At 44.5% G+C, this 16,372-nt stretch overlaps 1 protein-coding gene across 2 annotated transcripts in view; it reads left to right on the top strand.

The window, feature by feature from the left end:
• Positions 1–3,608, top strand: part of whrna (whirlin a) — a 216,559-nt gene extending 212,951 nt beyond the window's left edge. For both annotated transcript variants that reach the window (XM_051931531.1, XM_028810227.2), the window contains one exon: positions 1,520–3,608. In XM_051931531.1, coding sequence (XP_051787491.1) covers positions 1,520–1,702 — 183 coding nt within the window. In that variant the 3' untranslated portion in view covers positions 1,703–3,608. The remainder of the gene's footprint in view (positions 1–1,519) is intronic.
• The last annotated feature ends 12,764 nt before the right edge of the window (positions 3,609–16,372 follow it).

Below are 16,372 nucleotides of genomic sequence, written 5' to 3'. Positions count from 1 at the left end.
CATTACCAATACATCAGAGAAGGGGTCAAAAAGATTACGAAACACAGAATGAGATGTTACTATCCTTGTGCAAGCACGTACAATAAGTTTAGTTACGCTTGTCGGTGAATGGTGAATGGTAGACTTGGAGAAGTTTGTAGAATATTGGGACGCATCATCAGTAGTGTTCCTCTGGCACATGGGGTGTTTCGGCCTTTCACACTATACACCCTCACCAGAGGCGGCCAGCTATAGGGTGATCAGCCCTAAGCTTGCATCCCATGCCCAATTAGTCATGAGAGTCGCTTTGGTGTCAAATGACTGACATCTCATGAACCTATGTATGGCAGCCTAAGCTTGTTACTTGGGGGCCCAGCAGGGGGCATTCCTCTTCATCCAAAGCCACTGGCTACTTCTCTCCACTGCCTCGGATGCAGCTTTGATGGCTGCACGCTGGCTCTGGCCCCTAATTCCCAGGTCTCTCAGCAGTTTGATGGAAGATGTTTCCACAAACCCTCTGCATCCAACTTCCACTGGGCAAACTTACATGGTCCAGCCGCGATGTTCGCTTCAGCAGCTAACTCAGCATAGCATAGATATTTCCTCTTGTATGCCTCATCCACGGAATCCTCCCAGGGTACGGTGAGCTCGATAATGTAATCCTTCCTTAAGGAAGGGGACCAGAGCATCATGTCAGGTCACAAGGTAGTAGTGGCAATCTCCAGAGGAAACACCAACTGTTGGCCAATATCTACCAGCAGTTTCCAGTCGCGTGCTAAGCACAGCTGGCCTCTCTCCCATGGTGTGGAGTTGCTCCTGGTAACTGTAGCACCTTCTTGGACAAAGGCAGTCGTCCATGGGTGATTAGATATTGGTGATGAAAGGGCATTAATGAGAGGTCGTTTTTCCTCCATTGTGGATGCAAGGCTCTTTAGGACCTTGTTGTGGTGCCAAGTGTATCGCCCTTGGGTGAGACTGGTCTTACACCCTGTGAGTATATGCCGGAGGGAGGCTGGCCTGGAGCAAAGGGCACACCCTGGATCTTCACCAATCCACTGATGGAGATTGGTTGGTGTTGGCAGGACATCATAAGTGGCTCTGATGGTAAAGCTCAGACTCCTCACCTCCATGGCCCACACATCGTACCAGCTAAGCTTCCTCCTTTTGACACCGTGTCCACTGCCCCTGTTTGCCAAGGGAGACTGCCTTGGCCCACCTCTGAATTTCTGTCTAATTTGCAATGCATAAAGTCTCTTTGAATATACCTAAAACCTGTTGTTCTTCTTACACACCAATAATGATACATATTGTTGAAAACCCGTTGGGTCTACTCAAAGTCTATTGAGAATCAGTCAAACTGCTGAAACTCTATAACTTTTTATGGAAACCTATAACTTTTTCTAGCAGGTTATTGAAGGTCACTCAAAATGCTATAAAATCTTTTTGAGTTTTTATATTATTTTTTGGAACTTAGGCTTTTAATTATAGGTGAATTGACTTATTTCTTAATTGTAATGCTTTATATTGTATTTTATAACAGAGAGGTGGATCAGCACATGCCTGTGGCAAATTGAAGGTGGGTCATGTCATCCTGGAGGTGAACGGTGTCTCACTACGTGGGAAAGAACACAAGGATGCAGCCCGCATGATTGCAGAAGCATTCAAAACCAAAGAGCGAGACTACATTGATTTCCTTGTGACAGAATTTAACGTGGCCCTTTAGCAGAAGGTGTTGTTCCTTCATGACTCTCCACCATCCATCAAGGGGATATGGATGAAATGCAATCCTAGCTACTGAATCTGGGCTTCAGTCCTTAGAGATATAATCCTTAAATATAAACCTTACAAGGGTGTACAGCGAATTAGAATCCCTCACTGAGCCCTGAATGAACTTCTTGCTGCTCCCTTTTCTCCTTGGACAACATAGCATGGTACTGAAGAGGAGCAAAAGATCTGCTGTATTATCCTTCCTAGCAGGAAGCAGTGAAGATTCTAATTGGACAATTCAAATCCTATGGACTTTGTCAGCACTGTGTGTGCAGTGGATGCACTCATAGCCTCAGATAATAGAACCCAGAGCTGCTTGAATGCATGCCTGGAGGACCCTGGAGTTGACCCAGCTCCTAGTTCTCTGTCTAGTTTTCATCACATTATAAAGCTTCTTTGTAAAACCAGTATATGTTTATGAAAAAATGACATCCAAGGGTCTAACTGGCTACCTTAAAGACCTAAATTATGAGTTCACATGTAAGATTGATTCAGATGCAAAAACTCTTCAGGATTGGATTGTGAGAGTAGCTTGTACATGAAATTGCAGTACAGTATCTCTGTGTGCCTAGTATTATTTCATGTGGGATTCAACAGAATATATTAATATGTGGCGCATAGGCCCACTAACAGGCTTAGTATAGCCAAGTTCCCATAATCCCAGACAAAGATGAAATGTGAGCTGTGTGATGACATTAGGGGTCCAGTTAGGTGAACTGCTTGACAGGCTTTATCCAGCATTCTGAAAATCAAGATCAAGGAGTCATTTAGTTTTCTAGACAATTCAATTGAACTAGTGAGGCACTGTACACATATGAGCTTTGCGCTGCTTCTGTGGTGTTCCTCATAACTCTGGATGCTGGCACTGCCTCCAGGGGATGTAACTGCTGCTGCCATTGCACTCTGCAATATTTCAGCTCTTATTTTATAATGTCTCACATCAATAAAGATCAGTGATGTCTAGCTCACTCACTCCCCACCCTCTTCTGTGAATTTTTTTATGTTTTTCTGCGGGCATCCCCTTGTCTGCATCACAAATGAAGCAGCACTGTATATTGCAGACCACAACCCATGAAATGGGAGCCCTAATGTGGCAAGAGCAACCAATGTGTGGATCAAAAACACACCTGGCTGGACTTGCTAGTAAGCAATTGTGATTGCATTCATTTTTGTATTATTTTCCCCTCATAATCAAGTTTTTCTAATTCTAGTGCAACTGGAACTACAGTATATACTAATGAGGAGACATACATTTAATAAAGAAGTTACAAATTATGTCCAATGAGTATATGGTGATGCGCTGTACATGTGAAATAAACAATACTCAGGAGGAGACAGCATACGAATGATGTCTTTGGAGCACACAGTCCTGTACTACTTGTAATAACCATTTGTAAAGGAGATAAGTGAGGTGTTTAGGGTGTAATGTTACAATGTTCAAGGAGAGATCTGTGAAGTTGTTTTGAATAAATGGACTGGGATTGGTGCTCTGAAAAGGCACTATTTTTACCATCTTGAAATAAACACAAGTTTAGAAGTGCAGGGCTACAACAGCTTTCCAAGGAGCACAGGGCACATTTGAAAGCCTCAGTCTGGTGCCAAGAGTGCTGCATGCTGCTAAAGAAACCCCCCCCCCCAACCACACACCGCCCCCCCCCACTCCCACCATGAAGTGCCTCATTCTTACTGCCTCCTTTATTCTTGCAACATTTCTTTTTGTTTTAGAGCCCCATCCCCTTTCCATGCTCTGCTTTGCTGTCCTGTACAGTTTAGTAAGAAGCTTTGTAAACTGCTGATGTAGTCTTGGCATTTATACAGAATTAGTGCATTTTAATTTTCCAATAAAGAGAACTCACAATAAACTTATGGAGTAACGTGATCTCTAACATGTATGCACACTTTCAAGCTGTGTCACCATTGTGCCACCTCTCTGCGCCTTCCACATGACAGCAGCTTCTAAGGCAAGGAAGACAAATCTTAAGGACATCATGGACATTTCCTTGAACCCAGAATGGGGTGCACATCTCAACAACTTGGAGGAAATTTAGGGTGCATAAGAAACAGGTTTCAAGATTCCATTAAACAATCTGGTTAAAAGTTTTGAAAAGTGAGAGGATACCTGAGGAGTGGAGAAGAAGTGTACTGGTGCCAATTTTTAAGAATAAAGGGGATGTGCAGAGCTGTAGTAACTACAGGTGGATAAAATTGATGAACCATAGCATGAAGTTATGGGAAAGAGTAGTGGAAGCTAGATTAAGAAGAAGTGATAATTATTGAACAGCAGTATGGTTTCATGCCAAGAAAGAGCACCACAGATGCAATGTGTGCTCTGAGGTGGTTGATGGAGAAGTATAGAGAAGGCCAGAAGGAGTTGCATGTTGTCTTTGTGGACTTGGAGAAAGCATATGACAGGGTGCCTCGATAGGAGTTGGGGTATTGTATGAGGAAGTCGGGAGTGGCAGAGAAGTACGTTAAGAGTTGTACAGGATATGTACAAGGGAAGTGTGACAGTGGTGAGGTCTGCAGTAGGAGTGACGGATGCATTCAGCGTGGAGGTGGGATTACATCTGGGATCGGCTCTGAGTCCTTTCTAATTTGCAATGATGGTGGACAGGTTGACATATGAGATTAGATAAGAATCCCCTTGGACTATGATGTTTGCTGATGACATTGTGATCTGTAGCGAGAGTAGGGAGCAAGTTGAGGAGACCCTAGAGAGGTGAAGATATGCTCTAGAGAGGGGAGGAATGAAGGTCAGTAGTAACAAGACAGAATACATGTGTGTAAATGAGAGGGAGGTCAGTGGAATGGTGAGGATGCAGGGAGTAGAGTTGGTGAAGGTGGATGAGTTTAAATACTTGGGATCAACAGTACAGAGTAGTGGGGATTGTGGAAGAGAGGTGAAAAAGAGAGTGCAGGGAGGATGGAATGGGTGGAGAAGAGTGTCAGGAGTAATTTGTCACAGACAGCAAGAGTGAAAGAGAAGGTCTACAGGATGGTAGTGAGACCAGCTATGTTATATGGGTTGGAGACGGTGACACTGACCAGAAAGCAGGAGACAGAGCTGGAAATGGCAGAGTTAAAGATGCTAAGATTTGCACTGGGTGTGACGAAGATGGACAGGATTAGAAAAGAGTACATAAGAGGGTCGTCTCACGTTAGACGGTTGGGAGACAAAGTCAGAGAGACGAAATTGCGTTGGTTTGGACATGTGCAGAGGAGAGATGCTGGGTATTTTGGGAAAAGGATGATAAAGATGCCAGAAAAGAGGAAGGTCTAAGAGAAGGTTTATGTATGTGGTGAGAGAGGACATGAAAAGTGATGGGTGTGACAGAGCAAGATGTAGAGGACGGGAAGATATGGAACAAGATGATCCGCTGTGGCTACCCCTAATGAGAGCAGCCGAAAGAAGAAAAAGAAACAGGTAAGTAAATAATGCAATATTTATTTACTGTCTGGAATCCCAGAAACAACGTCAAAAAAGCAGGCAATAGTTCAAATGTACAATTGGGCAGAAAACTCAAACACCATAAACATGAACAGAAATCTGAAAAGTAGTCAAATATAACAAACTAGCCAACCCGCGGCATAGCACATGCCGCATAATCACGCCGCTCTTTTAATGACTTTTAAGCACAGGGAAATAAATGAACATTTGAAAAATCCGTAATTTAATAAACTACCAAGAAAAGTAACATTGCAACAATGCACGCTACGAACCAACATACAATTGTCCGTGACTGAAAACTGGAGGACCGCCGTTGCGCCTCCATCTTCCAGAGCGAAGGACGGGGCTGGACGGCGCTCGGGTGCGGAGGGCGGAACGGGGGGAGAGGGGAAGGATACCCATTCTGCCCTCTCCGTCCCGGCCAGCCCCCAATTCATTGTTCTTTGCAGTTCCAGCTGCTTTTCTATATATAATCCACCAAGTCACCCGACCATGGTAGTAGCGAGGGGGGGTGTGTACAAAGGGCAGGGACGTAATCAGTGCGAGCGTATGACCTGCACTCACTGGGAATTCCTCATTCATAGGGAACAATTGCAAGTCCCGGTCTCCATCACGAATGGTGTTCAACGGCTTACCCACGCCTGTCGGCGCCAGGTAGACACACGTTGATCCATTCAGTGTAGCGCGCGTGCAGTACCGGACATCCAAGGGCATCACAGACATGTTAATGCTCAATCTCACGTGGCTGAAAGCCACTTGTCCCTCTAAAAAGTTGGACGGCGACCGCTCGGGGGTCACGTAACTATTTAGCAGTAGGGAGTCTCGTTCGTTTTCGGAGTTAACCAGACAAATCGCTCCATCAACTAAGAACGGCCATGCACCACCACCCACAGAATCGAGAAAGAGCTATCAGTCTGCCAATCCTCTCCGTGTCCGGGCCGGGTGAGGCGTCCCGTGTTGAGTCAAATTAAGTGAAATTTGTGTGTGGTGAGTTGTTACGTCCGGGCACATGAGCAGGCACTGTGAATGCCTTGAGAGCGTGGTGAACGCGTGCCGGGGAATAATGAGTATCTATATATTTTCTTAGATATAGAAAGCAACTGATGCGGTGTTAGAGTTGGTTGGCGGGGCTTTGTGAGTTGACGGACGTGGCTATTTCTTGCGTATCCCATGGTTGTCTTCCGGCAGTGTGAATGCCTCGAGAGACAGGGTGGCGGTGTTTGGTGAGTTGTTGCAGTTTGTGAGTTAAAAGCTGCAACGGTTTTGCACTCCATTACATTGCGGTGAATGCATTGCGGTGAATGCTGTAACAGTCAGACGGGCGGGAGGGCAGGCGTTCTCGTCCCATGCTCTTAGAGTTGGCGGGCGTGGCTCTGTGAGTTGTCGTCGTATCCCATGGTCTTAGAGTTGGCAGGTGGGTCTCTGTGATTTTGCGGGCGTGGCTATGTCGTGCGTATCCCATGGTTGTCTTGCTTGCGTATCCCATGGTTGTTTTGCTTGCCCTGTCGGCTTAGTGAATTATATATATTGTGGAGACTGACTCGGGCACAGACAGGCAGACACGCTCAAGTCACCCAACACATGTTTATTTACATAATTATTTACATTGTCCTTACTGTGCTCACACGCCCCAAAGACCCCAAAGTCCTGGCCACAACACAATGCCTTCTTCAGGCCGCCTCTTTGTCCTCCTCTTGACGTCATCCTTCTTCCTCCCGACTCTTGTCTCTGACTGAAGGGAGGCGGCCCCTTTTATCTACACCTGGATGTGCTCCAGGTGTTCCCCGGCAATCTTCCACCGACACTCCCCAGTGTGGCGGAAGTGTCGGCTGTGTACCCGGAAGCACTCCGGGTGTTCCCTCTTCTCTTCCCCCCAGCACTTCCTGGTGTGGCGGAAGCGCTGGGGTCCAGGGTCCCCAAGGCATCAGGGCACCCCCTGGCGGTGGCCATGGGCCCCTACAGGGTAGAGCTTCCAAGCTCTGTACCCGTGGCCCCCAATACAACCAGGGAGGACACCCCCTCGTGTCCTGGAGGAGGCACAAGCCCTCCTCCACTCCTCCTAGGCGTCCCGGCCGGGCATGGACGCCTGCCGGGTACCACAGTGCCCCATCGCCAGCGAAGACCCGTTGGTCCGAGCGACACACCCCGTTAGGGCGGCTCGACCCCGAAGTGGGTCCTACTCTCTGTCCAGGGTCCAATCCGGCACCCTGGAACTCTCTTCTTCGGCACCCCCTCCGAGATCTCCTCGCCCTGCTGTTTAGTGCCGCTCGTGCCTTCGCAGCCTCCGCTGGTTGAGAGGCTGCCCCATCGCCAGCGAAATGTCATCCGGCCAGACGGTCCATCTGATGAGGGTCGGCTTCCCACGAAGCAGGTCCTACTGCTCGTCCCGGGCCCAATCCTGCAACACACAGAAACACAGGGGCAGAGCCACTGCCTGGACACCCTTCCCTGGCGTCCCTCTGTGCCACACACTGGCAGCGCTCCCCCCTTTTACAAGGACCCCGGAACTTGCCTGTTTGGTACCTTTTCTGTGGGTTGCGTGTCCCTCTAGTTGACGGGACCGCCTGCTTTTCTCTCCCTTCCACTGGCTCTGAGGAGTGGCCCTTCACTGGACGTGCGCACCCAGCAGCACGTCCCTTCCTGTTGGAGGAATCGGCACTCAGCCCTCAACCCCTCCTTTCCCTCTTGGACGCCCTGACGGTTTGAGTCTGCGCATGACAAACGCGCAGCCCCATTCCCGTCTGCGTCCCTGCAGAGCGACGGGAGACTGCCGCGGGCTCGGGGCGTCGGGCACTAGGACCCAGGGCACTTGTCAGCCCCTGTCCGCCCTGCCCTCTCGCTGTTACTCCCCTCACCACACGAGCAGCCTGTACCGCGGCATCCGCTGTCGGAGACCTACCGACATGGTCCCGATCACTAAAATCACGGTCCCCATCGGTAGGATCTCCCTTTCTCTGTACGGGGGCGGTCTCACTTACCGTCCCCGCCGCGTCCCTCCAGCTGAAGCCTCCAGCACCGCGCCGATCCGCCCACTGTCGCAGCGTCATCACGGACGTGGCCGCCTTCACCTCCAGCTCCTTCAATCCTCTACGGAGGACGTGCATCACCTGTAAAAGTGACTCTGCGGGCTGCAGGCATTCCTCCAGCTCCCGCAGAGCCACTGGCAAGCACAGAGAGTCAGTCGGCAGTTGCCCTACCTTTTTGTCAGGCATATCCGCCAGCTGTTCTCTGAGGGGCCTTCCCAAAGGCCCCGTCGGGTCCTTCTTCAGCCCGGGATTGACACTCCTTGTGCCCGCCTCCATCCAATCATCGGCGGGCTTACCGGACACACCGGCCAATCCTGTGCCTGTCACGGGGAGGGACTTCCGGTCCACGGCCATTTTGGCTCTTCTCCTCCTGTTGCGATGACGAGCCGACCCTCTGCGCTGCAGCGTCTCCCTTCCTGCAGCCTCTGCTGCTGCTGCCGCTTCCAGAAAGCCCTGCAGATCAGCGCGAGTCTGCCACCGACACAGACCCGGACAGCCCCTGCATAAAGCACACAAAACACGCACAGCCCCACAGAGCTGGCTGCCAGCAAGCAGAGAACTTACCTGTCCAGTCCCGTCTGACTGAAGCAGCTGCCTCAGCGTGGCCTCCTTCAACCTCGCGCTGTCCCGGGCGCCGTCAGCAACAGCACACTCCCTGGAGCCCGCTGCACTCAGGTATGGCCCGTCGGTCTTCCGCCGCACCAGGAGGGAACCTTGTGACCGCGGCCCATTAGCGGTCTGAGTGTGGAGTCTCTCACGCGGGGTTGTAGGCACACCGCTCCTGCGGTACGTGTGTGGGCTCGCCTGCTGCGCTGAGCCGTCCACAAAATTTTTATTTTGGGGTCCCCGTCTTGGAACAGACAGAGGGCCCCACGTTGGGCGCCATTGTGGAGACTGACTCGGGCACAGACAGGCAGACACGCTCAAGTCACCCAACACACGTTTATTTACATAATTATTTACATTGTCCTTACTGTGCTCACACGCCCCAAAGACCTCAAAGTCCTGGCCACAACACAATGCCTTCTTCAGGCCGCCTCTTTGTCCTCCTCTTGACGTCATCCTTCTTCCTCCCGACTCTTGTCTCTGACTGAAGGGAGGCGGCCCCTTTTATCTACACCCGGATGTGCTCCAGGTGCTCCCCGGCAATCTTCCACCGACACTCCCCAGTGTGGCGGAAGTGGCGGCTGTGTACCCGGAAGCACTCCGGGTGTTCCCTCTTCTCTTCCCCCCAGCACTTCCTGGTGTGGTGGAAGCGCTGGGGTCCAGGGTCCCCAAGGCATCAGGGCACCCCCTGGCGGTGGCCACGGGCCCCTACAGGGTAGAGCTTCCAAGCTCTGTACCCATGGCCCCCAATACAACCAGGGAGGACACCCCCTTGTGTCCTGGAGGAGGCACAAGCCCTCCTCCACTCCTCCTAGGCGTCCCGGCCGGGCATGGACGCCCGCCGGGTACCACAATATAGATGTGGAAACTGAATATGCCATTGGCATTACTTATGGTGTTTGAATGGAATATATTTATAGGGCATTACCGTCACTTACTATATACAGTGTAAAGTGAAAATGTTTCATCTGTTAATCAATATGCAACATGTCACCACTCTCCAATGCCTTTATTTGTGTGTATAGAGTCATACACTGAGTTTTAGCCACTTCCGGGTGCACTTCCAGGTTTGGTGACACTGCCCATAAGGGCTCAGGAGTTCCAGCTGTAGCACCCCCTGGCGGCGCCTGCAGGACCCAACAGGACTGCACCCAATTCCAATTCCCATGGAGCCCTATGGGAAACCGAGGTACCACTACAACGTAGGGGGGTGGCCATCTAGCGTCCAGGGGGAGGTATTGCACAGTGCATGGCTGCTCCCCCTCAGCATATAACTAAGGGGCGTCCCAGCTGGTCATGGACCCCGGCCATCCGCCACACAGCAAACAGTACCACCGTATGAGAATCTCCTGGTGAATGTAAAAACTGCCCACTTAATCGCATAAGAAGAAACAGAAAATCAGCACAAAGTGAGCAGGGTGTGCACCAGCTGCCAACCTCTGCTTTTTTAGAGCATGATGTGATTTGATTAGAAAATCATTAAGTCAATTTGAATTGATTCTTCTGAACTGAAAACATAAAAGGTTTCAACCACTTGAACAAATTGAAACACATTTTGATTTATGGTTCATGATGACCTATGACCATTTGAATTGCCAATCAATTAAAAAGTGTGCTAAACTAACAGCAACACCCAAAATATATAATGTACATACTGTACATACTGCTGTCACTGTCCTGCTCCACTGACAGACTGAGAAGATCGTTCCTCCCCCACAATTCCACCCGGGGGGGGGTAAACGTTAACATTATAAAAAGTTATTGTCTGTTTTTACTAGCATTATTATCAATCTTTAATTTAATATTGTTTTTTGTATCAATATGCTGCTGCTGGAGAATGTGAATTTCCCCTTGGGATTAATAAAGTATCTATCTATCTATCTATCTATCTATCTATCTATCTATCTATCTATCTATCTATCTATCTATCTATCTATCTATCTATCTATCCAGTATGTATACATAGTGTGTGTGTATATATATATATATATATATATATATATATATATATATATATATATATCCATCCATCCATTTGCCAACCTGCTGAATCCGAACACAGGGTCACGGGGGTTTGCTGGAGCCAATCCCAGCCAACACAGGGCACAAGGCAGGAACCAATCCCGGGCAGGGTGCCAACCCACCGCAGTATATATATATATATATATATATATATATATATATATATATATATATATATATATATATATATATATATATATATATATATAAACAATAGCACAACAAAACGCCTGTTTATTAAAACAGGCTTAATGGTAGAACAGGAAGTTCATCTGTTTCGATTGTTTTGTGCATGTACAATCCTGATATGCCTTACATACCTCTTTCTTTGTTCATCTTGTTGCCTTTTTCATTGGACATTCTAGCCCATACATCCCTGTGGCTTTGTGTTTCCTGTTGCCGTTTCTCGTCAGATATTCAGGCTTTGTTGTGTATGCCAGGTGATGTGACACATGAATGTATGCCTCACAGTTTACTATCTTACCCCGGCCATTCGCCTTTGTTCATTAGATATTCCTGCCCTTTTGTGAACACCAAACGACATTACTCCTGGGCATGGATGGTGGGCATTTTATTGTTTTATATATGGAGAGAAACACAGTGAATTCAGAAAGTGTTCAGGCCCTTTCACTTTCTGTAAATGTCTGTTGTAGATTTAATTTTAAATTGATGAATTTGATATTTTTACTCATTAATCTACACTCAAAAACCCATAATTACAAAATGAAAATGTGTTATCAGAAAGGTTTGGAAATTTATTCAAAATCAAAAATCATATTCAGACCCTTCATTTAGCTTTTTGTAGAAGGTTTACATGCTTTGCACACCTTGATTTATTTATTACTGTCTGATCACCTGGATTTAAAATGTAAATATTTTTAGAAAGTGTGCAGAAAGTGAAGGGGTCTGAATATGATCTAAATCCAGCTTATACATGCATTTATTAGCTGCAATGTTAAAACCAGAGATTAATGAAATGAATAACATTGACTATCTTGTTACAATGGAACCTATTAATGGGGTTGAACAGATTAGGAAGTAAGTGAACAGTCAGTTCTTGATGTATTGGAAGCAGGAAAAATGGGCAAGTGAAAGGGTTGCCACCCAGGAATGCACAACCACATCATGTATTGCTGGGAAAAAAAATCTTACCTAAACCAGGCCCAAGGGAAATTTTCAGGAAGTAATTCTGAGAAGGAGATCACCAGCAAACCCAGCAAATTTACTGCCCCAGTATTCTCTTCCTATAATCCGGGTATGCAAACAGCCCATGTAAAGGGTAAGATGTCGGTAGGTGCACAGTGATAAATTCTATTAGTATGGATACAGTCAAGATAATGTTGGAGTTGGCATCTGCTTTTTCATCAATATTTATTGGATAATTCACATACCACAATTCAGCTAGTGAGCAAATAAAGCATTGGACTTGAATGTTCTTCTCATTGTCGGTGTGGAGTTTCTATGGTCTCTTCATGTCGCATCTCTGGGTACTTCTCCTAAAATGACAAGAACATTAAGATTAGATTAATATGTGATTTCAAATTGCTCCTGTGTGCAGAGACTTACCCAAGAAGACTCAAACTTGTAATTGCCGACAAAAGTGCTTCTACAAAGTCCTGAATTAAGGGTCTGAATAGTTACAGTATATGAAACATTTTTTGATTTTTAAAATGTGCAAATCTTCTTCCTAACATGTTTTCACTTTGTCAAAATGGGTTATTAAGTGTAGATTGATGGGCAAAAATGGCAAATTTATCCCTTTAAAAGTAAACTTTCAATAAAATAAACTGTATGAAATGTGAAGAGGTCTGAATACTCACTTAATCCACTGTACAGTACAATACTGACAAACTACAGAACTATGTAATTTACAAGTACAAAATGAAATATGAACTATACCAAAATATATGCTACAGACCTCAATATTGACAACCTTCCTGAAGAACAATGCAATACAATACAGTACAATTTATTTTTTGTATAGCCCAAAATCACACAAGAAGTGCCACAATGGGCTTTAACAGGCCCTGCCTCTTGACAGACCCCCCAGCCTTGACTCTCTAAGAAGACAAGGAAAAACTCCCAAAAAAAACATTGTAGGGAAAAAATGTAAGAAACTTTGGGAAAGGCAGTTCAAAGAGAGACCCCTTTCCAGGTAGGTTGGGCATGCAGTTGGTGTCAAAAAGAATGGGGTCAATACAATACAGTACAATACAGAGAACAGAACAAATCCTCTATACAGTATAAAAATAAAAATTTTAGAAGTACGGAGTAGAATTTAACAGTAGATGATATCACATAATATGATTTGGATTTGTTTAGAGTCCTGGAGACCTCATTCATCAAGCTGCTTCCCCCATTTGGCCATTCCACAGCTGAAATAGAGCTAATCCGATGAAAGGACCCCTCTTTCCCAGGATTCCTGCGATCCTCCATCAGGGATGACTTTACCTTAGGCAGGCAAAACAACTTGGCAGGTGGGCCGTGGCACCAAGTGCCACATTTGAGTACTGAGAAGAGAAACAGAATGGGTGTGGGTTAGTATCAAATTATAACTATCATGTTACTTATGTTTTAGAGCTGATGACTAACAACAGAGATGCAGTCTGTACAGTTAATCAGCAGCTCTAGTCAGGATATGCTAAACTGAAGTAGTGAGTCTTCAGCCGGGATTTAAAAGCTGAGACCGAAGGGGCGCCTCTTATAGTAGCAGGCAGACCATTTCACAGTTTAGGGGCCCTGTAACTAAAAGCTCGACCTCCCACTGTTATTTTATTAATTCTTGGAATCATAAGCAGACCGGCATCTTGAGATCTTAATGTGCACTCAGGTTTGTAAGTCATGATAAGTTCAGACAAGTAAGCCGGACCTTGGTCATTTAATGCTTTATATGTTTAAAGGAGGATTTTGAAATGTGCCCTAAACTTAACCGGGAACCAGTGTAAGGATTTAAGAACTGGAGTAATGTGTTTGTATTTTCTTGTTCTTGTAATAATTCTTGCAGCAGCATTTTGGATTAACTGGAGGCTTTATAAAGAACAGTTTGAACATCCAGTGAACACAGCATTGCAGTAGTCAGTCCTACTAGAAATAAATGTATGAATTAATTGCTTCCTTTGCAAGGCTGGCAAGACATGTAACCTATCACTCAACAAATGATTCATTGGAAAAATGAAAGAATCAAGTACAGTAATTCAGAATCAGTTCATTGTGGTTACTCTTACACTAGCCAAATCAAATACTTTAACTAATGAGTTAAACCTAACTTATTTGAGTTACTCAAACTTATTTTAAATGATAACTGTGAAACAAACAGTTTTGAATGTCAACTGAACAAAATTCACTTATTTTGTTTACATACATTTTCTGTCAAATTGTTTTTTTTTTAGTTTTATTTCCTCATATCAGTTAGGGTGGAAAATATCATCTGATTCTTGGCTGGGATTCAGAGTAAGAAGGTGGCTTTACTGGGGGAATTTTTCCTAAATCCAAATATTTACTGTATGGTATGAGGATGTTGGTTGACATTATCATCTGAACTGTCATGTTCACTCTTAGTCATTATCACTAGCAACTGACTGCATCTTCCACTTGCTATAACTGGCATAGATTCTCGGGCCATATTTCTTATTCATTTCTCCTGCTGGGGAGACAGACTCCAGATGACTAACCTTAGAGGTTTATATGTTACCCATTCTGTGAGTAAATTTAAACTGAAACATTTAGAATACCTTGATTCCTGCAGAGGTCCATCCCTGAGTCAAATGCTACTGATGTATTTTCAAAGAAACAGCTTATCTTCAGTGTGGCCATTTGGATGGAAACTGACTCTGAAGGGAACTCCTTGGAATCCTGGATGAGCCCCCAACAAATCTGTCAAAGAAAAACAACAGGCTTGATCATTTAACTCACAGAAGCAATGATTTATTCAGACACTGGAAAGAACTATAGTGTAAAGCCTAGATATTTGGATTTTAGACCACATCATGACAGTCTTTATAGGTTTCTCCAACCAGTACATATTGACAATATGTTTCATCAAATGTCGGTTACATGTAGCCAGTTTCAAGTAAAAACAAGCAAATTGAACTCTGTTCTGGCTGAATATTCCTTCCTGGCATTATCAATTATTAAGGCCTACTAAGCATTACTCTTTAGAGGTGTGGTGAAGTTCCTTATCTGATATTGACTGGTCTCAAAGGTGAAAGCCTTCTGCCTACTTAATCTAATGGGTAATTATATAGAAATAATACAGAAATATTTAACAATATTAAGTAATTTTAAAGATTATACTTTTCAACCCTTCCACAATAACCAAATGCCAACCAATTATAATTTTTTAAATAATATTGTCAAGTAAACAATTATACCAGAAAGAATAATTAAAATATTACAAAGCCATCATCTGTCACACTTAGAAGAAGAATATAATGATGTGATGTTATGGGTGCTATAAGCTTGCTAGATTCTCTATGACAAACGAACCCAAAGCCAATTTCATAAAATCCCATAAATTATTCGCATTTAAGAACTGTCAAGTAGGTCTTTATCCTTTTATGACACTATATAAATGGATGGAGATCTCCAAAACATTTTTACAAAAAGGGTGATCTCTTGATACCTTTTACATACATTTTTGCTAATAAGGCATTTTTACCAATAAAATAACTAAAAACACAGAAACAATCTGGGAAAAGTCATGAAATAGTACTCTGCCCAAGCCCACTTTTTCTTATTGGACAATATTAAAGAAATTATCTTGAATTGGGAGAAGCTGTCCACTTGTCCTGATGACAGAGAATAGCAATGTGCTGTAGTCTATGTTGATTAGCACATGCAAGTTAGAGTTTAACTGTACTCTGTACACATGACGATAATGACCCTGTAACCCTGTCAACACTGCTGTGTGACATCCTAATGTGATTGGTGATTCTATGCCAATTAGATCCATTTACTTCCTTTAAACATAAATGAACCATTATCATTGTTTTGACATCCAACAAAATTATGTCAACTGAATTAGAAATGGATGCATAAAGCTTACAGACATGCTAATTTTCAGTTGAATCAACAAAGTAGATATGCAATCTTCCCAAAAGTATTTTTTAACATTTAAAAGCATGCTCATTTTGTGTAAAGTCAATTAGGCAATGGCAATATGCTCTTGAAATTATTTCTGTGAGTGGTGCTGTTATTTAAAACAACAAAATCAATTTATGTTGTTTTGGCATAAATGACATCTATTATTTGATCAGTTTATTGTAAGTCATTTGTACTAGAAATTAAGGTAAAGTTGCAGGTTTAATATAAATCAGTTTACGTTAGATGTGTAATAGCAACATACTTCAAGAATCATCTTTTCTGAATGATAAAGTTTCTTTTGGGCCACTTTCAAGAACAGGAATCTTTAATAGTAACATACCATAATTTTTTAAGTTTACATATTTATATGCATATAAGGCATATATATTTTACATAAAGCAGCTTTGACTTATTTTTTTCTTTTAGACCAGACATTTATACT

This window comes from Erpetoichthys calabaricus, chromosome 9 (genome assembly GCF_900747795.2).
Source record: "Erpetoichthys calabaricus chromosome 9, fErpCal1.3, whole genome shotgun sequence".
In the NCBI taxonomy this organism is placed as follows: Eukaryota; Metazoa; Chordata; class Cladistia; order Polypteriformes; family Polypteridae; genus Erpetoichthys; species Erpetoichthys calabaricus.
This window is presented reverse-complemented; position numbering and strand designations above follow the sequence as displayed.